This window comes from Mytilus galloprovincialis, chromosome 1 (genome assembly GCF_965363235.1).
Source record: "Mytilus galloprovincialis chromosome 1, xbMytGall1.hap1.1, whole genome shotgun sequence".
NCBI classification, from domain to species: Eukaryota; Metazoa; Mollusca; class Bivalvia; order Mytilida; family Mytilidae; genus Mytilus; species Mytilus galloprovincialis.
This window is the reverse complement of record NC_134838.1, coordinates 39,461,708-39,487,434: the sequence shown is the minus strand read 5'-3', so window position 1 is coordinate 39,487,434 and position 25,727 is coordinate 39,461,708. Positions and strand designations below refer to the sequence as shown.

At 31.8% G+C, this 25,727-nt stretch overlaps 1 protein-coding gene across 1 annotated transcript in view; it reads right to left on the bottom strand.

Moving 5' to 3' along the window:
- Window positions 1–14,694: 14,694 nt before the first annotated feature.
- The window catches only part of LOC143060787 (matrilin-1-like), a 40,147-nt gene continuing 29,114 nt past the window's right edge, over window positions 14,695–25,727 (bottom strand). The window contains exons 2-3 of the mRNA XM_076233639.1: window positions 15,332–15,904; window positions 14,695–14,726 (exon numbers count right to left, since the gene is read on the bottom strand). Coding sequence (XP_076089754.1) covers window positions 14,695–14,726; window positions 15,332–15,904 — 605 coding nt within the window. The remainder of the gene's footprint in view (window positions 14,727–15,331; window positions 15,905–25,727) is intronic.

Sequence of the window (25,727 nt, the reverse complement as noted above, 5' to 3'; positions counted from 1 at the left end):
TAAAAAATTATATTCCGGTTGTCCTTATTAATTAAGTTGTACTGTATTTATATCTAACAGAATCAATAATAAAACTCATTTAACACAAAAAGAATACCTCTAGTATAATCATCTAGTTTTTATTTCAAATATACCCTGCAATTAGAGAAAAAAAACTTTCGTATCAAGTTTGTTTTCTTGGAATTTGCTCTACATTAAAAATCAAAATATATTCTATTAGAAGCTTATAAGTTCATTTTTCTACTGCCAACTTATCATTCTTATATTTTAGATTACTTTCTTATTCTTATTTCAATTAATGCAATTTCACTAGCAGATCTGTATTCTTACCTAAAAGCTGTTAAACAAAGTAATAAGGAAAAACACTGACATAGTCCCCTCACAAGGTATAAACATTTCAGGATGAATTGAAGTTATATGGTTAATTAACTAATTAATTCATGTAGAATATACAAATCAACATATAAAAGACTGATGGTATCACATCAACTCCAAACTGAATGAGTCCGGGAATGTCGATAGGATAAATGCTTCTTTCTTTACATGCATGCTTGTCATGCCAATCCACACTCACCAAAAAACGTAAAAGTCTAGAATACGCCAAAATCGAAAATGTTACCCATTCGACCGTAATTTACACTATAAAGTCACAAGATTTTGAACTAATGGATCTTGGGCTGAATTGCTTGAATTTTCTGAATTTTGTATTAATAATCTTATCAAAGAATCTTGGCTAAAAATTTAGTACTCAACATATGAACACTTCGTCTACATAAGACTCGTCAGACTAATCTAAATAGTAAGGAGGACAAATCAAATATGACAGTGTAGAGGGCAGTACACATTTTGAAGTATAAATAACGTCAGATTTTTCGCAATATTCAGACTTTCAATTAAAAAAAAAGGACAATGGCATGGCAAAAAGACAAACAATAGTACACAAAACACAACATAGAAAACATTAGGCTGTGTAAAACGAAGATAACAAAAACCGGGGTTATCTCATGTGATCCAGTAGTTTTAAAACTAACATACGAGAAATATCTTAATATCTGTTATAGATAATGATTTAAGATAATTTGATATATTTTGCATTTTAGGATGACACTATCATCAACTTGAATAAAATGAATAAATATTTTACCCGCAATTTATATTTGGGGAAAATTATGGGAGTGTTTAAGTACTTACAAATTTTTCGTCTATGATAAAAAAAAAAATCTTTTTTCAATAAAACACAAACAATCCTTTTTTTTTATTCATCAATTATGACTAATATTTATAGAATAACTAATCGAATAATACAAATAGAGAAAAATATTCAACGAGTGATCGAACAACACATTAACCTCCTATGTGCCATAGGGCCGATTTGGCCGATCTTGTTATGCTCCCTTTGAGTGCCAAAGATCGGCCCAGCCCAAGTTTTGAATTTGGTTTAACGTCACAAAGTATGTGACGTCACAACCAAACCTAATACGGCAAGCGACGCTGTCAAAAATGGCCGCACCGGGAAATCAGCCAATTTGGTTCCGTGTGTTTCCACCAGAGGCAGAGCAGGACACGCCATTTCACGGAGCTGCATCTGGACCAATCAGGATGCCAGCTAGAGATTCACCTCCTATTCTCTACTTTTATCTACTCTTTTCATTGGATCTGATAAAAGAATTTGTGAAGCAAACAAACAGGTACAAATTTCGAAAGATTTTATTCAGAGATTTTTTTTCTTATTACTCAGTTTTCAGCGATTTCTAGTTTCGGAACCAACGGAAATGTTTTTTGCCGGAAAGACGATCGATTATTTTTAATTATTGAAAGCAACAAAACAAAAAACCACACAAAAGGACGAGTCAATGAAAACATAAGTTTTTCACGGGAAAAACGAGTGATAATATTCCAATAAATTGAATAAAATATGTTTTTGGATGGGTTTTCACTTGTATGACAATTAACATAGAATAATTTTTGTCAGCTAAAATTACTCTTTTATTAAAGATTCTTTCCGACGGACACAAAACTTGGCAAACGGGAAAGACGGCTTACATTAGGATTATTTCCTCCGGGCATACATGTAAGTTAGGTTTATAAGCGTGCTTTTTTCTCATTCTTTTAAATTTAATTGAACATAAACTCTCAATTACAATCATTATAATTTTTAGATATGCTTCAGACCTGTATGACAGAACTAGACTCCAGACTGGTAGATTTTCCAGGAAATGTCAGTGGAGAAAAGAAGGAAAGCTAACAATTTCCGAGTTCAAGGTTTTTTTAGGCGTCCTTTTCAATATGGGATTAAATAGGAAAAGCTCTATAAAAGAATATTGGAATCGAAAAAACATGTCTCAATCTACTCCATGGTTTAGAATGACTTTTGCCCGCAATCGTTTTCAAAATGTTTTGAAATTCTTGCATATTGTAGACTGTAAAAGGATTCCGGCAAGAAATAACCAAAACTACAATCCGGCTTCAAGAGTTAAACCATTAATTGACTTCGTAAATAGAAAATTTCTGTACTACTATAGACCAAGACGGGAGTTGTCAGTCGACGAGACGTTGGTCGGAACAAAAGGTAAAACGGCAATGTTGCAATACATTCCGAGCAAAAGATCCCGCTTCGGTATAAAATTCTGGGTTCTCGCGGAAGCTGTTACAGGATACGTTTTACAAATGCACATTTATCTCGGCAAAACTTTTGAACCCGCTCTCCCTGCTGGTACGTTACAAGGAACAAACGTGGTAATTAAATTGTTACAATCTGCTGATCTGCTTAATAAATGGTATCATGTTTTTACGGACAATTTCTTCTCATCCTTAAATCTTGCAAGAGCACTCCTTGTTCAGAGAACCCACCTTACAGGCACTTTACGAAAAAATCGACCCATGCCTAACATGATTAAGAACGCTAATCCCGATCCCGGACAGACAACTTATGCTAGACAGGGAAACATACTGTTGTGCTCCTTCCGAGACCAGAATCGACGTAAGCAGGTAAAGCTAGTGTCTACGTTTTATAGTGCTATCCGAACAATGAATGCAAAACCACTTATCGTTAACGCGTACAACAACTTCATGGGCGGTGTAGACCTTTCGGATCAAATGATGGCATTTTATAACGATCACAGAAAACAAACCAAAGTCTGGAAAAAAATTATATTACACATGTTTCACAGAATACTGCTTAATTCTTATATCCTGTATTATCAACACACATCTCATAACCCAATATTAACAAGATTTGAATTCGTGAAACAAGTAATTGAAGGACTCACTGAGGAACATCTATCAAATAGACAGCAGAATCCTGGACAATGACAAAAAATACAAAAGGTAACGGAAAGGAAAGAAAAAGACTGTACTGTGTGTTCCGACAGGAAAAACGGCAGACGAAGAAGAGCAAGGACCGAGTGTTCACGTTGCGCGAAGGGACTGCACAAGTTGTGTGTTCATAGACACGAATGTTAATAATGGAATTATGACTTTCTTATAATTGTTTTGTGAATTATGATAAAAAAATATTCTTGTAAAAACATAAATGAATTAAAAGCTGTATTTTTATTTTCTAATGACAAGGTTTTGTCTTTCTTTAACTTATGGAACGACCATTTAAAACTCGGAGGAAGGAGAGCATGTTTTTTTTTCGGAAATAAATAATTTGATTCTCTACTTGAATAAAATAAAAATCTGGCATTTAAGGGAAGAAAACAAGCTGAAAGGAAATATTCAACATAAAACTATAGTGCCAAACTATGAGGAAATGCATCACGTTAAAAAAAAAAATTGATCAGAGATTTTGTTTTAGCTAAAAGGTCGATCCCTTTGAGGCGGACAATTTAACTTGCAAAAAGGGGATATGGATTTTTCGTAGAAAAACAAGGCAAGAAAAAAATATTTGAGAGAGAAATTTTTGCGATAAAATATAATTTGTTGCTTTCGTCTTTCAAACATAAATAAATTTGAGACAAGAAAAAAACACCCTTTTTTATAAGTTAAATTGTTCATCTCTTTCAAACTCAAAAGGATGAAGAAGTACACAATCTAAAACTAAAAAAGTACAAAAACAAACAAATGCATAGTTTTCGAACTGTCAGATATCTGTTTGCATGTTTAAATCGTCAACAAGTCAGCTCTATCTATCCGTCTTCTTGTCTGAAAAATGCCTCTCCGCAGAACAAATTAATCCCATTGACGTTTATGACGTTGTATAATAATTACGTCTATGACGTTCTCTCGAAAAAACAACTTTATGTAGGGCCGATTCTTGGCACTCAAAGGGAGTAATCACAAATATTCCTGGCACTCAAGGGGTTAATTCACGAATGCGCGTAGCGCATGAGTTAATTATCAGTGTTGTTCGGTCACGAGTTGAATATTTTTCGATATTTGAAATCTTCGATTAGTTATTCTTTTTATTACATTGCTCTTTTTTTATGAAATTAATGTAGAAAATGTAAGTAACTATATGTTTTTCCTACGCATGTTTTGATCCGACGTTATCGACGTCTTGACAACGCCTATTGTTGTATGACGTCAGAGAGTGAAATAACCATGTTTATTTCACATGTGAAATTATCGGTTTTTATTTGACTGGGAAATCGATTTAATTCATTGCAACCAATGTAATAACTTTTTTTAATCCACATTGCTTTTTTCTACTTTATTCCTTACGTCATTAAATGTTATATAACTTCATTATTATAGGAGAAACACACACAAACCTCAAATAATAAGACAAGAACATGCATTCGGGTTAATGATTTGTCACATATTATTTTAGTAGTAGTTTCACATTGCACATGGTTAGAGAACTTCTAGGATTTCATTAATATTTACCTGCAATTTATTTGCTTTATGCTGGTTAAACCTAATCTGAGTCAATTCCATGTTTCAGCATTTCTCCTATACCCACAAGGATTTCTTACTTTTAAAAGTAATCGGGAGAAAAGTCTCAGATTTGGTTGGTAAATAAACTCATCATAGATACCAGGACTAGATTTAGTATATACGCCAGACGCGCGTTTCGTCTACAAAAGACTCATCAGTGACGCTCGAATCCAAAAAATTAAAAAGGCCAAATAAAGTACGAAGTTGAATAGCATCAAGGACCAAAATTTCTAAACGTTTTGCCAAATACAGCTAAGTAATCTATGTCTGTGGTAGAGTCTAGGAAATGAATTAATAATGCCCATTTTTGTACAAATGTTAAGTAAAAAAATTCATTCTTTCTCTTGTTTTAATATTATTTAAAACTTTTAAAGGAAATGGCAGCAACCATTACAAATATTACTTTAAGGTTTTAGGTGTTTAATCTGTTCTGACATTTGACAACTGATAGAAAATGTATAGTAAATTGAATCCAATTAGTTGATAAACGTACGATGAATTGTAATGCAATTTTGACGTTTTTATGGGGACAAATTAGTTTTTAATCTTGTATATATGTTTTTCATTTACAATAAAAACAAACATAATAAAATACCACAGCTCTTTATTCCAATATGTACAATGTTGAAATGTTCTTAACATTTATACAATTTGATATGAATAAAATTGAAAATGAAAACATGGAATGTGTCAAAGACACAACATTCTTTGGCAAAGATCAATAAACAAGCGAAGGCTATAATTAACTACACATAATTTCGATTAATTTCCTTGTGACCTTTTCTGTACATTAGAGTCATATAATACATATATTGGTGGCTACCCATATATAGATAAAAGTTCTATATTAAATTTACTTCCTTTTATTTTTGTCATTGTAATTTTCTTTCCTGTATTTTTATTTTCAGCGTCCCATATCATTTACTGGATTTTGAAATGATGCAGTAGCAAGAATAAACCTGGAATGTTTGAGTTTTTTAATGAAAATGTAAGAGTAAGTGGTTTTGAATATGTCTACGATTCGTGCGTAAAACTGATATGCCTTTAGCAAATGTTTAGTATTGTTTAATATTTGAATATCTCAATAGGACAAATATACCCAATTAAATTTAATAATGATCTTGTTTGGACGAGGCGCGTTTTTGACGTAATGAATTTTAAACCTGATGCCTTTTCTTATCTTTTATTCATCTGTTCCTATGCCTAATACGTTCTGCTATTTATTTGTATTGTAGTCCTGTTTTATTATGTTGTCATTTTAATGTTATATTAAACAATGCCATCAAAGTGCGAGGTTTGGCATGCCACAAAACCAGGTTCAACCCACCATTTTGTTTCTTTAAAAATGTCCTGTACCAAGTCAGGAAAATGGCCATTGTTATATCATAGTTCGTTTCTGTGTGTGTAACATTTTTACGTTGTGTTTTCGTTGTGTCGTTTGTTTTCTCCTATTTTTGAATGTGAATTCACACTACTATAAGACGTGTCACGGTACTTTTCTATCCCAAATTCATGTATTTGGTTTTGATGTTATATTGGTTATTATCATCGGATGTTGTTTAATGCTTAGTTTGTTGCTGTGTGTGTTACATTTTAATGTTGTGTCGTTGTTCTCCTCTAATATTTAATGTGTTTCCCTCAGTTTTAGTTTGTTACCCCGATTTTGTTTTTTGTCCATAGATTTATGAGTTTTGAACAGTGGTATACTACTGTTGCCTTTATTTTTGGTATATATTTTGTATTTGCCGTATTGAATTTCTAAGTATATAGATTTGAAGAATTAAAATGCATGTTGTACTTCATACTTCATACCCTGACATCTGTTTCGCCAAAGCCAACCACATGGACGATATTGTATTATTCTCTGTTTGTGTGGTCTGTAAAAGGTATAACTAACCCTCGTACATCGTCCTTCACTAAAATAAGGAATATCAGAATAATGTTGCTCACATTGTTGTCGACATTAAACAAATAGATAAAGTGAAGCAGGTTTTGGTGTCGTCTATTTGCGCAAATAGAATCCATATAATATCAGGACTAATGAACAAATAGTATCGTCAAATTGAAAGGATTTTGAAAAGTATACTCTTCCCAAATTTTTATGGGGGATAGATGCAAAATTTTTATATTTGATGTATATTTCCTGTCAACACCCGAATAGTTTCGGAACGTGCAACGCTGTTGTAAGAGATCAATTATTCTGGAACGATATAGGCCTCGTCTATATATATATTAGTGTTGGGATTGCGACTAGCTCATGAACAAAAACACATCTTTACATAGGAAAATATGTCGTCAAATTGTTCCCAAACTATACATTTTGTTATAAAAACATATGCACCATTTTTTTTTAATTTGAGGTTTCATATGACTTTAATTAAAAATATTTAACCTTGTATATATTGATTTTTACATGCAGCGTAAAGATGACGTTGAATACAAAAACTACTTTTTAGGCAATAATTTTTTTTCACTTATAAAAAAAAAAAAAAAAAGTTTTTTCATTAATGTTTATAGTAATTGTTTCAACTGTCGAACTGTGAAAGGTTAGGGGATTGAGCACCTGTAAAACTTTTAACCCCTATATGCCTGTTCAAGCCTATGGAGGGTTACTCAAGTTTTTCGTGTGCACAATACTCCAGAGAGTTAGAAAATATATTTAGTGAGCCAATATTTCACATGTTTCAATATATTATGCATTTAAAAAAAAATCATAGTGAAGTTTTTTTTTTAAATCATGTTGAAGATTAGTTAAAAAATAATCGATCGATCTTTCTTTTAATCTTTTTATCTGCAATATTCATGCAAGTGTGATCTCAATTTTGGTATTATTATTATAATAATTATTATTAAAATAAATTACGCAACAATTACAACATTTTATTGTAAAAGATGTTTCATTTTTTGGAGAAAAAAAATAAATCGCGAAATGTAATTTAATCTGAATATGTAGACACGCAAGAATATCATCATATGTAACAGCTCACAACAACTGGATGAAGTTGCACGTTTAATATCGAAATCTGGTTCAGTAAAATTGGCAAGGCTTATGTTTCTCAATATATAACATTTTAACTTAATTTGTGTTAACGCTGAATGTTACTTTATATAAAATTTATACGAAAGATCGTCATTCACATATATTCAAGTAGAACTCCAATTTTGAATAAAAAATATTTCCAACGGACATGAATACTAACATTTACTCATATAATATTATCATACTGGACTTTTTGATGTATGAAATCATTCTCATCCAGCCAAAAGGGTGTACATCTCTTTCAACTAAAATTGCTGATTTCACAATAGTACATTAGTTGCAGGTGTAATATTTTAGTTTATTTACTGGGGGCACGACGAAGAACATATAAAAAATGATAATCATGTTGACCCGAGGAGCTGAACGAATGGTCAAGAAGATGGCTCTTTTTATTATTATGAGACCGATTTCTGAATATGCATCTGAGGTTTGGGATAATTGTGGGATAAGATATGCTCATATGCTTATAAACTTGAAATTCTGCAACTTGAAACTGCTAGATAAAGAAAGGCAACAGAACTATACCGGTGTTCAAAAGTCTTAAATCGATTTCCGGGTTACAGACTAGACCTGAGGAAAACAATTCACTATAAGAGGAAAACTAAAATAGTTACTGATTTGCCTATATTTACCAATAACTTTGAAAATCTGTATGCGGAAGTTGGGTGGGAAACTTTAGCTCACAGAAGTAAAAGACGAAAATAACAAATGTTGTGTTACTTTGATACAAATGGCGTGGCTCTGTACGCCACGTCATTGTGTTATTATTCTATGATAATTTTCGTATTCTTGTCTTTTACTTGTATGACAGCATAAAGTTCCGTTATATTGACAACGATGTGTAAAGTTGAAAAAGAAGAATAAAGAGTAAAAAAATAAAAAAAATAATTGAGGGTTATCCATTTCAGTGGTTTAATAAATGTAAGAAAAGTATACGAAAACAACTCACCTGTATAAAACCAATATCAAACCAATAAAAACAAGCTCTAAAATTAACCGCATGTCTTCCGACCGAATTGCAAGAATAACGTTGCAGTATTGACTATATTGATGTGAGCAGATTACATGTTCATGTATCACAGATTCAGTTGGTTGATATAGTTGCATGAATATGCATTATTTGACTAAAATAACTTTTGGAAAAGTGGTAACGTGTGCATAGAATCCATTGAATACTGTCTACATGTATCATTGGAGGATACAAAATATCCATCCGTTAAATTTTGATTTTTAGCATCAAGTGATGTCTTGGATTTTGAATTTAATTACAAATAAAGAGAATGTAAATATATACGCACATTCTATAGCATGCGGTAAGGGGTTTGTGTATTGTTGAAGGCCGTACAGTGACTTATAGTTGTTAATTTATGTGTCATGTTGGTCTCTTATGAAGAGTTGGTTCATTGGCAATCATACCACATCGCCGTTTTTTATATTTTTATTTATAATGGATAGCTACTTACAAAACCCGGAAAGGAAGTCCTTGGTAACTAGTATCAGTAATTTAAATCCAAACTGACCACTATGGTTATATGCATATGCACCTACACGGTTCTGTAATCTGTCGATACCTGTTGTTTTTTTGGTTTTTTTTTTTTTTTTTGCATTGCACCATATCATGATTTTCTTTGACTGATAATCAAGTCTAAATTACACTATATCCATTAGATGTTGGATTTGTACTGGTTGATATTTAAGTCTTAGATACATAATTTTCTGAAAGTTCTGATTGGCTTTAAACTGTCAGTAACTCTGAGCACTCTCAAATTTGTACTTATTGCATCTTTTTTGTATGTATGAATACTCTGCCACGTCCGGTCTGAGCCTCTTTTTTTTGTTAAATATTGTTATTGGCTTTAAACTGTCAAGAACTGTGAGAACTCTTATATCTGTACTTATTGGCATCTTTTGTTGTAGAATTGGTATGTATAAATACCCTGCGACGTCCTGTCTGAGCTTTTGTTTGTTGTTTTTCTGCTTATTGCGAGCTGACGAGCTAACCATTTTTCAATTGATTTGTATATTCTGTTACACAACTGTCTAATGTCTGAGGTTTGGGATTTGCAACTCTATTAAATATGTATAACAAGTCCTATTCTACAAGTGTCTGTCAATACTCCATATTTGCCTGTAATTCAGTGGTTGTTGCTGGTTTTAATATTTATTTTTTTGTTTTTCGTTTTGTACATAAATCAGGCCGTAAGTTTTCTTAAATTAATTGTTTTTACATTTGTCATTCGTTGGTTTAATTTTTTATTTTGCAAAAAACGTTTATTTTTGAAAGACGTATGGTAACCTAAAGTTTCGTTTAATTGACCTTATTTTCAATAGCATATTTTGTATCTGTATTTATAGCTCACTTTGCGAAATATGTTTATTGTTGAAGGTTGATGGTGATCTAAAGTTTTGTTTTATCGACCTTTTTCATTTTGATATCTGTATCTGTATAATAATACGGAGATGTGGTATAAATGTCAATGATATATCCATTAACCAAAGCTTAAATGAAGTGTATGTGAGCAATTATAGACACCCATACATCCTTAAACATTTAGAAAAACCCAATTACGTATAGTCGGCTATAAAAGGCCCCGAATAAAAAATAAGAAATAATGCAAGAAGATAACTAACGGCATAATGTATACCAAAACAAATTACCAAAAACAAAATATTGCAGACATTAACCAACTGTAAATAAAGGCAACAGTAGTATACCGCTGTTCAAAATTCATAAATCGATAGAGGAAAAACAAATCCGGGTTACAAACTAAAACTGAGGGAAACGTATCAAATATAAGAAAACTACTATACAACAGAGACACAACACTGAAATGTAATACACACAGAAACGAACTATAATGTAACAATGGCCATTTTCCTGACTTGGTACAGGGCATTTTATGAAAAAAAATAGTAGATTAAACCTGGTTTTGTGGCATGCTAAACCTCCCGCTTTAATGGCAGGGTTCATTATAACATTAAAATGACAACATTACACGACAGGTTTACAATAAATAAACAGATAAATGGAAGAAAACATAGGACAGAGAATCAAACGAATAATAGCCATCAAAAGGTAACCACTGCGTTGCAATATACTGACTTGGGACAGGCACATAAAGCATGTGGCAAATTTAATATGTTGTGGGCGATATTTATTAATTTCCAACTTTTAGAAAAATGTTTTTTCTTCCTTGAAAAAGATATGAATAATTATCACATGTATGAAATAAGATGTTGGCCTACAAATGACTGAAGGAGTTCTGAATGAGGTTTGAGCTTTTGTTTGTTGTTTTTCTGCTTTTTGCGAGCTGACGAGCTAAGCATTTTTCAACTGATTTGTAAGAAAGAATGCAAGAAGATAACTAACGGCATAATGTATACCATTATTAAAATATATAACATTTTTTTATTCTACCTTTTAATGTATTAAATATATTACAAATTGCTGGACAAAAACTTGTATTCATATCACCAATAATTGAAAACGCCTCTCAACAAAATAAAACCAAATAAAAAAACAACCTGAAACAACTCTGCTTCTACTGCTACAAAGGTGATACAAATACTACCAAAATGCCCGAATTACATTTTTTCTAATATAAAGGAAAAATAATAGATGACGAATACTCACCTGTGTATTGCGTAGTCTATCATACCATTATTTTGACATTGATTGCTTTTTGTGAATAAATTTTAATGTGCGTTCTAAAAATGTACCTTTCGTAAATTCTGCAAATGTTTTGAAGAAAACTGAAAAACAATCAGGAATTGAAATTCTCAACGCCGTATTATAATCTTATAAAACTTTGAATTTTTCGAAACACTAAGGATTTTCTTATCCCAGGCATAGATTACATCTTTTTCATTTTTAGCCATGGCGTTGTCAGTTTGTTTTAGATTTATGAGTTTGACTGTCCCTTTGGTATCTTTCGTCCCTCTTCTTTTACATTAGCTGTATTTGGCACAACTTTTTGGAATCTTGAATCCTCAATGCTCTTCAACTTTGTACTTGTTTGGCTTTATAAATATTTTGATATGAGCGTCGCTGGTGAGTCTCATGTAGAAGAAACGCGCGTCTTGCGTATTAAATTATAATCCTGGAACCTTTGATAACTATTAACGGTACGAACAATCTATTGCAGTGCGTATTTGCTTGTTGCACTCTTCTACTTATTTTATATTCCAACTTCGTTTATGCATTGTGATAGTGATAGATATAAGAATATGTGGTGTAAATGTCAATGAGACACCTCTCTGTCCAAATCACAATATATAAAAGTAAACCATTATAAGTCAAAGTATGGTCTTCAACACAGAACCTTGGCTCACACCTTACAGCAATCTACAAAGGGCCCCAAAAATTTACTATATTAAAACCATTCAACGGGAAAACAACAGTATAATCTATATACAAAACAAGTAACGAGAAACACCAACAAACGACAACTACTGATTCCTGAATGAGGACAGGTGCAAACAATTGTACATTGTAAGTTTTTTTCATTTATTTTCATTTTTTGTAATTGTAAGTTTATACGGTGTTCATTCTTTCGCCAAAACTAAATAAATTGATGGCTCCGATATTACTAAAATATACAATAAGCACATATCTATCGTTAAGCTGACATTACGACATTCTATTTTAATTATTTCTACTTTTATATTGATATGAGAATTTGATTTAGTGTTTATCAATTTTCAATTTTTAACATGATTGTACTGGTTTTTTTTAGACAAAATAAGAGCTTGCATGCATAATAAATATACCCATCGGTATAATTGTACATTTGTATGTTAAATTTTAAAAATCCTAGTCATTAATTGTCCTTCTTGGCTTTTCGGCTGCCGTTTTTTCTTTACTTGATGCAGAAGATATTTTTCTTTTGTTGCGCTTTTCTGTCGAGACTTTCAACCTTGTATACCAGCATAACTTAAACATGAACCCAAGAATGAGGCAGCTCCCAAATCCTATTAATATCCAAATCCAAAAATCTGTAAAAGAGATCGTTTTAGATATACCTGACAATAATTGAAAATTAAGAACAAATTAGCGCAAAACGGTATTACGTAGTCAGTTATGTAAAAGAAGGAAGATATTTCTAATTATGAAATGCACCGCAATTGCACCAATGGTTTGACTCTTTACCTAATATTTCAATTAATGGGGGTCATTATTACACAAATCGACATTTGACGCATGTAGTGCAAAATATGAGTTTACGTATCGGTTTTTGAACGAGTTATATCTGCATCCCTAAGTTTGAGAACTATTATAAGGTATAACCGGTATTATCGCTATTTTGTGCATTTTTCCTTTGATCTTTTTTTGTAATAAATTTTCATATCATGCTACTCGCTTGAGATGGAAAATTATCGCTAGAAGCTAAGTAAGCACGTGGCATTGCTAATGAAATTGACATGAAATTGACAACGTGTTCATAGGTAAAATAGCGATAAAACAGATTACTATTGTTCATCTCAACTTGATTGCTTTTCTCGCTTTTGCCTTACCGGCTCAAGCGAGAAAATCAACATCGTTGAGATTATCAACGATAATCTATAATTATTGATTTGACATTGAATTTTCATCTCACTAGACCATGTATTCCGAAGGTTTGTGTTTGGAGTTTTGCTTTCAAAATGTAATAAAAATACAATTATAAAATTAAAAATACCACGCTCAAAATTTGGTACGCCATACGTGCGTTCCGTCTACAAAAGACTCATCATTGACACTCGAATAAAAAAAAGATTTAACAGGCCATTTATAGTACGAAGTATTAGACAATTGAAAACCTTTAACATAAATGTGTCGGGTTGTTTTTGGAAAATCTGTAAAAATATGAAGTGAATGCAGTTTTGATTTTTATAAATATTCAAAAGAACAGATTTAGATACGTTAATCATCTTGCTGCTCTTAGAACAAACATTTAGTGTATCTATGAAACTGCACTTGAAATTGCAACAAAAAGAAGATCATATGCTGAATGGATAAAAGACAACATTAAGATGGATGATAAACATTCATAGATGAATTATCCTCAATGATTTCATATAAAGTAACTTTTCACCTACCGATTTTGCATAATGAATAAAAATCTGTATCTTCTAAGGTATCTAAAAATAAAGAAAACACAATTAATTATGGAAGATTATTGTTGTAAATGCAAATGTCATTAGTGTAGAAATTTTACCATGTTATGCATGCAAAAGTTATACCCTATCTGACAGCAATGCAAAACTCGAAAAATCAATCATTTTTTTAGTAACATATTTTGACGTGATTGTGTTATTTCATTTTTGTGCATATAATCTAGGGATGAATTAATGCATATGACCCCTTTTACTCGAGGATAATACGAGATTAATCTCCTTATCCAATATATCATATGCGACCAAGTATTAAAATTATACAGAACTCGAAGGTAAATGAAAAAAAGGGAAAGTTCATACAAACTGGCAAAAACAAATTACTCGACTATATCAACTTACGAAAACAGAAATAATGGAATATAACTGTCATATTCCTGGCTTAGTAAAAAGTAAAATCACATAAATACTGAACTCTGTGGAAAATTCAAAACCGAAAGTCCCTACCAAATGGTAAACTAAAAAGCTTAAACACATCAAATGAATTGACATCAACTGTCATATTCCTGACTTGATACAGGCATTATTTTATGTAAAACTCGTTAATTAAACCGGGTTTGTATAGCTAGCTTAACCTCTCTCTTGTGCGACAGTTGTTAAGGATGTATTCTTCTGACATTTCAGTCTCGTTTAGTCTCATTGAAATCTCGTTCTGGAATTATTTCCAAAACTTGTGATATAAGTGGAAAATAGCAAAGAATTTGATAATTATCATAATCAAACTTAACTCTGTGGAAGAATTGTGTATTTCCAATAAGTAGTTTTTGAGTAATGCAATTTTCAAATTTTATTTCTAATCAAGTCAGTCTTTTTGAGTGAAATTTTGAGAAAAATGGGGGAGGGGTACAAAAAATGATTTTACCAGAAACATAAACATCTCATATAACTTTTTCTTTTCAAATTTCCTAGATATGTATTTTTTCAATCATTTATAACAAGGAAGTTGAAAAAATATAAGTAAAAGATGCAGATGAGATTTTTTCACTTATTTTGCACTTGATAAAAAAAAATGTGTCTATTATTTGTTGTTACATTAAAACATAAAATCTAGTTTTCATAATTGTGAGGTTTCCATATCTATTTGATAATGATTTGTTTCAAGCTTTTGTTTTTACATAGCAGTATACACTTAATGCAACATAGTCGTGCAGTTATTCACGAAATACCTAAAAACTGTTACTTCTGTCGCTAAAACTGATGATATATAATTAAATTGTGTACTGCGTAAAATATTTTGCGTACATAAACATATTTTACCTGATTTTTTCTGACATGCAGCATTTTGAATTTGCGTTTCTATGGTAGTAAGTTTGTCAAAATTTTCAACCTTAACTACATTCTGCTTGTCGCTTGCAATTCTTGTTATTTCAAGTATGTCTACACCAGAGCCAATTCCGACGGAAATCACTTGTGCTCCTAACAGATGAAGTTGTTCTGCTGCTTTCTTTGTCTGATCTGGGATCTGTGACTTTCCGTCAGTTAAAATAATTACGATTCGTTTTATCTTAGACCGTCCACCATTAGCAGAAAGAAAAGAATTTTGTGTTACAAATTCTAGTGCTAAGTGAGTATTCGTGGCTCCTATTCTATACTTAATATTATCTATCGCATTTATAAGTCTATGTTTGTTCGGATATTCATTCAGAGTAAATTCATTGTTAACTGTATCTGAAAATGTTACAACACTAAACTGAGTTCTAGTGGGACCAATAGAAAACTTGTTGACGAAGTCTTTAACGAAGTCAATCTGTTTTTTGAAATGAGAAAGTCCAACACTTCCAGAGGAATCAAGTGCAAAAACTATATCCGCTTTCAGGTAAGCTTGGCAAGCTTTAAAATAGGAACACTTTATTAAAACAAATAACTATTAATATAACATTCAAATTATCATCTTTCTATAAATAGGATTTCAAAAACATTAAATATTTTGTAAAATCATTTGCAATTCAATTAGAAACGGGGGAAATTTTGAATAGTTTATGGAGTGTATCAATAGCCGTAAGTTAGATAAATACTCCTCGCATACAAGTGTCGTGTTCTATGTACCGGGCATATCCGCTATTCCTTGTTGACAATTTTATATCATTATTTCAAATGATAGCTGTGCTTAATTTTTCTTTTCTCTGCATAAATCTAAGATTGCTACCAATTTGGTTGATGTAGACATTTCACTATTGCTTGAAGTTTTTTTCTGGTTTTAGTTCATGTTTTAATAGATATTTTTTCAATATTGAAGATGGAACATGGTTATTTTTAGCATTAACCACATAAATCCCGCTGAGCGTTGATATTCGTGATACGAAAATCCATAGGGATTCTTGCTTTGGAAAAATATGAAAGTCATGAATACGACTGTAATAAAATGTGAGAGTCCTATTAAACATAAACTGAAGCCTAGACTATACTAGCACAAGGTAACATAGAATAAAAATGCATTCAAGTGTTAGCTAATGATGAATGTGAGCATAACACATGTTTCTAAAATAACATTCATCATGAGGTTGATATATAAAAAAAATCTTGAAACCATATGGATTCTTGCTTATGAAGAAATTTAAATGTTATGAAAAGGACTGAAGTTAAATATGAATTAAAAGAACTATTAAAAAAGAATCTGAAGCCTAAACTAGAATAATTGTACATTACAATAAAATTGCGCTGAAGCGTTAACTTATGATGTAAGTGACCATAACAAATGTTTCTGGAATAACATTCACTAGGTACGCTCGATATTAAAACAATCTTTAAGACTAACATGCATAAAATTTTTTGAACATTTTAACAAAACGAACAATTAAAAAAATACAAATAAAATGTCACTAGGAATTAAAAGTCAGCAATCACTAAGCCGCAACACAAATATATGAAATCAGCGCCTGAATTGGAAAAAATGAAGTTTGAAATAATTACCGAGATGATTATATCTAAAAACGAAACAATTTATTTGAATATTAAGGACACCTAAACTCGTGAAAACTAGTACTACATAAATACATTTATAATTAACTAGTAGCTGCATAAATTCACATAAATACTGCTAAACTAACTTACTTTGTTCTGAAAAACGTAAAAGTGTAATTAAAATAAAAATGTAAAAGGTCCACATGCTTGCGTTAAACCAATCAAAGAATTAACATTTGAAACGAAAAGTCAGTATATATATTTGACTTTATGAAACAAATGTATGTCGTCATATCGGAACGAAAGATATATTTAAGCATCTTGGAAGCCCCGGTTTTAAACTAAACCCTTAATTAATCATACCAAGGTATAATGAAGATGTAGCATATTGTTAGTTTATTATGTTTATTCTATTTATTATGACTATGTCCAATGGGAAAATTAATGAAAATGTATTTAAAGTGATAAAGTATTGATTTCAACTTATTTTGAGCCTTGTCCAGAAAGTAATTGGACTTTCAAGTTATGTTCTATAAATTTTCCGACTTTATGTGAACATTAATCATTTACTTTCTATACAGGGAGGGCATAACAGAAATACACTATTAAAACAATCAAAGTGTTCGTGACAGCGAGTTAACATATCCAAATTAAAAAACACGCAATAAAAACAAACAGCAATGATGTATTATACAACATTCTAAACATTATAATTTATAATTGGTCAAATTAATGTCCTGTTTAATCTACTCAGTGAACATGTGTAACAGAAAACAAAATATACAAGTATATTAGTTAGACTCAACTAAACATAACACGTTCATTGAATGTAAAACAAATCGAGAGGGGACGTGGGTTGAGTTGTAATGGTCAATCGAGACAAAGGGCAGAACAATCAGCAAATTATAAAATTAAATACCGAACCTCTTACTTACAAGAAAAATCCCTTATGATATACACAAACACGATAAAAGATTTCTTTAAATATTTGACTGCTTCAACTTGTCATGAAACTTAAATGTTCTATTTGGAACATTTTATCAGATGCTTCAGTGACGCCTTCAATTTTAAAACTTTATAACCATAGTAGTCATTTTAATCCATAAAATTGTTATTGTAAAAAATTACGAAACTAAATTCGATTTTGTAATATCAGCTAAAAATTAATTCTCTAAATATTCAAAAGTCACCCTGAAAATATGAAATAATGAGAGTTATGGGTATATGATAATGAGCGTCATGAATTAGTCTAATGTTGACACTACGCACGACTGTCGTAAATGTTGTTTACGTCATGTATCTATGATGAGTATTTGACACTGAACGTTCAGAAACCAACAGTCAACCAATATGTGATGGGTTTGTTAATGCCACAGCAATCGAATAACATAAAAGAGGAGAGAAAGATAACAGAAGGACATTCAAACTCATAAATAGAAAATAAACTGATAACGCCACGGCAAAAAAGAGTGCCGTGTAGTGGTTAGTGCATCGGACTACTGACACAAAGGTTCCTGGTTTGAAAATTTCAGGAACTCAATTTCCGGCTCTCCCTTGACACCATCAGCGAGTATGGTCTTGAGGAAACGATGATAGTCCGTCGGAAGGGGACGATAAATGGCTGACCACGTGTTAAGAGAGAGCCATATCTCTTGCACGTTAAAGACACCCTTGTAGATTTCGAAAAAGAGTAGGCTAATGCCGCTACAAGACAGCACTCGCACCTGCAAAGTGGAAAGGGATTAATATAAGTTGCAAAACTTGTTTCCCAATCCACTATAAATAAATATGTTTAAACTAAAAAAAAGAAAAGGACAAACAGACATATCAAGACACAACATAGAAAACCAAAGACTAATCAACACGAACTTCATCAAAAACAGAGGATGATCGCACGTGCTCGGGAAGGGAAAGAAGATCTTGCTCCACATGTGGCACCCGTCGTGTTGCTCGTGTTATTACAAACCCGGTAAATAATATAATTTGGTAGGTCATATTAGTGAAAAGAGAACGGGATTGTAGTTACAAGATAAGGAACATATCCGATATCATTTGTGAATCGGATATTCCGTAACGATCAACCAACTCGTGATGGAGTCCGTAAAATTAACGAAGAATTTTAACTTCACCATTTGGAACTCTTGGTTTAATAGCTCCTTTGTGAGCAGCAACCCTCTATCAATGAAATCATGGTAGGAAATACAAGCCCGGGAATATCGTATCAATTTCGGAAATATATATACTCCGTTGCTGGAATATTGCTACATAGACATGGAACATTCGCAACTGGGAGGCTGAAATCATCTATTTTGCCGTAAAGTTTTGTTTTCAATCGACCATCATTGTCAATGTATAGATGTAAGTCAAGATGTGAGGTAGACTTCACTGTATCTGTTGTATCCTTTATCTCTAGTTCGATGGGATAGATACGTTTAACATATTCATCAAATTTTGAATTATTTATTGAGGGAACATTATCTATATAGCGGAAAGTAAAGTTATTCACCAAAAGGAGAATTGCAGCTAATGTAAACATAGTTCGTAATCAAACGAACTAACAGCAATTATCTGTTAATTTCGTATGATGTGCGAGTTTCAGAATAATGGAAGAAAATGGCAAATTGAAAGAACAACACCATACAGAAATCTCAAGATCTAGAGAGTCGAATCCTTATTAGATTTATTTGAAGAAACGCATATACTCCCGACGGATCAACAGTTCCTTTTTCACAAGAAGCTAATCGTGTTGTATATGGCTTTTCAAAATTCGATGCCACGAAACTGTTAGTTATTTTGCGTTAAAAATTAAGAGGACGGGATTGGTAAAACGACAATTTGAACACATCTGTTGATGTTTTTTGCAGCTATATGCAGTACGCATGCTTATTCCACTGAAACTTTTAATTCAATAGTAAAATGATTGTAGAGCTCTTTCTGAAGCGCAATTGTTTGAAAGAATGGAACCCGATGTGATCGTTGGACATCTTTTCGTGTTATTATTTTTCGTTTATGGCGTGAATTCAAATTTTATAAACAAAATGTACCGATTAACATTTTCTGCCTTCAACTTTTAATCTTAATTTGAATGTTATCAAGTAATTGACATTTTAAGTCGTGGAATAAATATATCAGATACACATGTGTGTATTTAAGATATGATAAGGATTTATGTATACGTTATGAAAGGTCATTAATTTTAAAATGATAAACAAAATTTTCACCATAAAACAATAATAATACTGATTTTCAACTAATCGTTGCACTAAAAACGAGACATCAACTTTTACTATATCATAATTCAGAGATCAAAATATAATTAATACAATTTTACTATAAAGCTTTTGAATCATTCCTGAATCCATAATTGAATCTACAAATGCATGCTCTCGTCGGCTGGATTTAGTGTTGTTAAACAGCATTTGGTGGCATATATATGGAACACCTTGCATATCACCTATTTGTGTCAGTCGCAAAGGATTGTTACCATGCAGTCACTATAAACGCTTTTTATGTTGCACATCTAATCTGTGACAACCATAAAACCATTGGATTACCAATGTTATTCAATGGATAAAACGACGAAAAGCATTTTGAATTTGCATCAATTAAGAAATAATTCATAGCAGCCGTAGATTTGTTTTCATTTAACCATTGGTTGGGCATTTATATAGACAATAATAGTGCATTGACTTGACATATCAACGATATAAGGATGAGGCTTAGAAACGGAGAAATGCGAGGCTGTGCCGAGCTATTTCCCCGTTTCGTGCAGAATCCTTATATCGTTGATATGTCAAGTCAATCCACTATTATTGTCTTTATACTGCAATCTAAAACAACATTTTCAATGGTTGTTTAATGCGTTAAGTTTATTTATTTGATTTAAATATTGGGGAAAATTCCCTTTAAAAAGGCCTCATATCATGCTCGCGGAGAAATATACAACACAATGAAATGTACATATTTACCTGTTGAAACTCACACTCGATGGTGAACGAAATCGTTTGAGTATGAACTTAAATATCAACCATAAGCATGAAGCATAATGATTTATAGGTTACAAACAAAAAATATTAACAAATGAAATATGTTTTTTCCAATAACTGCAAAAGAAACAAGGTTGGGTCTTTGATCCACGCATCGTTGTATGCATTGGAAACAAGAACAGGTTGAAGAGGTCGTATGAATAATTAAATATTATTTCGGCATTTTATATTTAAATATTCATGAGGAAAAGTGATATCGGGTCAGTGACTGTATATGACATAGAAATATACAGTCAACGCATTTTGACTGCTCAAATAGAACGAGTGCAGTATAAATTCGATTATTTTACCCTCGATGCCACTGCTGATCTTTTCAATTCAATTTTATGGAAAAGTGAGCAGAAATGCATATGAATTATTTTTTTACCTCTTGATAGATATATGATTTTGGTTTCAGGAAAGATATCACTGTAATTGATTGAACTTAGCCTTTGGACCAGATTTTGGAGACTTTTGTGAAATGTTCACCCCCCTTTTTTGCAATATTTTGTATCAAATAAATGCAGATTGTTGCCATGGTTACACCAAAAGGATTATATTTCACCATTATAACAAATAGAAATCAAATCTATGGAGGATTCTCTTTCCATAAATATACACATGCATAGCACAAATATCAAGTCTTATTTGTCAGAATAGAACGGAAAGAGGGTGTTTAAAATTTATGATTGTCAATTTTAAGTTTTTTTCCAAACTGTGTATAGCTACCTAATGAACATATCTGATATCATCTGTGAAACGAATATTCCGTAACGGTCAACCAACTCATGATGTAGTTCGTACAATTTATGAAGGGATGATTTCAAATTCACCATTTGAAACTCTTGGTTTAACAGCTCCCTTGTGAGCAGAAACCCTCTATCAAGGAAATCATGATAGGAAATACAAGCCCGGGAATATCGTATCAATAAGGAGATACTAGTATATACTCCGTTGCTGGAATGTTGTTACATAGGCATGGAAAATACGCAACTGGGAAGCTGAAATACTCTTTTTTGCCGTAAAGTTTTGTTTTTAATCGACCATCATTGTCAATGTATAGATGTAAGTCAAGATATGAGACAGACGTAACTGTATCTATTGTATCCTTTATCTCTAGTTCAATGGGATAGATGCGTTTAACATAGGCCGTGTTCACATTGACCTAAACTCGGTGTTGTGTAAGTGTAAGACCCCGTTCACACTAGCATTTTTTTTAATCGATCTAATTTGAATTGATCTAAATAAAACCAGTTAGCTTTCTCTATCGGTTTAAACCGATCCACTGCGTTCACACTACAATTAAAAACGCAATCGATCTAACCTTTTTAGCCGTAAAACTGTAAACATTGTGTATAAATAGAACTGATTTATTAAATTCATCTATTGATACTCTGACGCACACACACTTGAAAAAAAAATGGATAAAGTTATTGTTTCTCCTGAATCAGAAGTTAACATTTTGGTACAGGTGTTTTCTTTAATTTTGAAAAAGAATATCTGTAGTAACGAAGTTATAACACGAAGAAGTATTGCGGTTCCTAAAAAGAAAAAGAAAAATCATCATAAGAAAAGAAGACACATATTTCGCAAATCTATGCGATGGCGAAGACAAAATGTTTTCAGTTTGTTTTAAATGTTTGTAAACAGAGAAATATGGGTTAAATAACGAATCTCTGAGATAGTTTTGGCGCTGTACATGAGCATACGTTTTTTTCCGATTCAATCGTACTAGTTTAAACCGATCTCTGCGTTCACATTTAAAGTAAGATCGGTTTACTTTAGATCGATTCAAACTAAACTACCTCTTTTGGTATTTTAGTTTAGGCCGATTGAAGATCGATTCAAAGCGTTCACATTGGCCCTTAAATCGATCTAAAGTGAACCGGTCTAGTTTAAATCGATAAAAATGTCCTAGTGTGAACGGGGTCTAACTCACACGTAAACTAAACACGATTACGTTCCCATTGATAACACTCAATGTTAACATGTAGTGTAAATCATGTTTTGTCTACATGCAGTCAATAGGCAATGTAAGCCTTGTGTAGTTTACGTGTAAACAAAACTAGGCATTTAAAACTTAAATTTTACCAAGTATATTAAAGGAAGGAACGATTTTTGGATAAAATTGATATTTATAACAATTATTAATAAAGTTCTTTACAGAAATATTTGTCTCAACTTGAAATATTTATTTATTATAAAAAACTTTACATAATTTTTCAACCCCTTACATGACGTATGAAAAGTCAAAGCAGCATCATTGCCGAACACATAATTCATTTGAAAAGGTCTTCCTGAATTGACTGGACGTACACGGAAATATTTGCCACTGGTCTTTATTCCGAAACAACTATTTGCTCATAAATAAATAACTAAAAAAGTGTGAGGTAAATTGTATTGTTTGTCGACCCTTTGTCTAGTATCTCAGATCCGTTAAAACAAACTTAGAAAAAACATGAACTTCTCCCTTTTTTCCTGAATACTTGGAGAAAAAATACCATTTGAAAGAAACAGGCAAGATAAAAATGTAGTGATCCTTAATATCTCAATCCTTTTCTTCGTCTGTAAGCACGCTGCTGCAGCCTACATTTTAATGCGGCGGTAATCGAGACATATTAAGTAAATTTAAAGTACTACAAATCGTCAAAACTTCAAAATAGGGAGGGGGTATATATTTTTTCAGAGTCAGCGATTTTGTTTATCGCGAGCGTTTTTATTCAGTATTTTCGATGCCAGCAATCAAATATCTTTTTTTCAATATTTAACACTGTAATTTATTGGGAAACTCTGGATTCAGAATATTTTTTTTATCATCTCTATGACCAGAATATTTTTTTTTCTGGTAACGGTATATTTTGCAGAAAAAAATCCATTCTCCTTTTTTTTTTAAGTCGGTTGGTTGTTCCCTAAATGCTAAAAAAGTTGTCCGAAAAATTTGCATTCGGTTCTACGTAATAAACATTTAAATGACATAAAGTTTACAATGTGAACAACTCTTATGCACAGGTAATTAAACAAGGTTTATAGATGTGAAACCAGTGTACATTACATTAAACTAAATGTTAACATGTTTACTGTACATGGCGTTTGGTGTTAACACGGCCTCAGTCACCAAATTTATTATCATCTATATAGCGGAAAGTAAAATTATTTACCAAAAAGAGAATTGCAGCTAATGTGAAAATAGTTCGTAATTAAACGAACAACTCTTATGCACAGGTAATTAAACAAGGTTTATAGATGTGAAACCAGTGTACATTACATTAAACTAAATGTTAACATGTTTACTGTACATGGCGTTTGGTGTTAACACGGCCTCAGTCACCAAAATTATTATCATCTATATAGCGGAAAGTAAAGTTATTTACCAAAACGAGAATTGCAGCTAATGTGAAAATAGTTCGTAATTAAACGAACCAACAGCAATTATCTGTTAATTTCATACGATGCGTGAGTCTCATAATAATGGAAGAAAATGACAAAATGACAAAAAAAACACCATAAAGAAATCGCAAAATCTAGAGAGACGAAATTTATTTAAAGAACGCATATACTCCCCACGGATCAACAGTTCCTTCTTCACTAGAAGCTTATCGTGTCGGATATGACTTTTCAAAATCAAATGCCACGAAACTTTTACTTATTGTGCGTTAAAAATTAAGAGGGCGGGATTGGAACAACGACAATTTGGACACATCTGTTAATGTCGTTTGCAGCTATATGCAGTACGCATGCTTATTCCACTGAAACTTTTAATTCAATAGTCAAATGATTGTAGAGCTCTTTCTGAAGTGCAATTGTTTGAAAGAATGGAATCCAATGTGACCGTTTGACATCTTTTCATCTTTTTTATTTTTCGTTTATGACGTGAATTCAAGTATTATAAACAAAATGTACCGATTCACATTTGCTGCCTTCAACTTTTAAACCTTAATTTGAAGAATAACTAATGGAAGAATTCAAATACAGAAAAATATTCAACGAGTGACCGACAACACATAATTCACGAATGCGCATGAGTTAATTATCAGTGTTGCTCGGTCACGAGTTGAATATTTTTCGATATTTGAATTCTTTAATTAGTTATTCTATTTATTACATTGGCAAATGGCTTTTTTAAAAGAAATTAATGTAAAACATGTAAGGAACTATATCTTTTTTCACAATTTGTTTTGATCCGCCGTTATCGACGTCTTGATAACGCCTATTGTTGCATGACGTCAGAGAGTAAAATAATCACGTTTATTTCACATGTGAAATTATCGGTTTTTATTTAACTGGGAAATCAATGTAATTCATTGCAACCAATGTAATAATATCAAGTAATTGACATTTTAAGTCATGGAATAAATATATCAGATACATTTGTATGTATTTAAGATATGATAAGGATTTATGTATACGTTATGAAAGGTCAATAATTCTACAATTATAAACAAAATGTTCACCATAAAAACATTAATAATACGGATTTTCTACTTAATAAGGTGTTACACGTTACACTGAAAACGAGGCATCGTTTTTTCCTAAATCACAATTCAAAGATAGCAATATCTTTAATACAATTTTACTATAAACCTTTTAAATCACATCTGAATTGATAATTGAATCTACGGATACATTCCTTCGTCGGCTGGATCTAGTGTTGTTAAACAGCATTTGGTGGCATATATATGGAACACCTTGCATATCACCTATTTGTGTCAGTCGCAAAGGATTGTTAC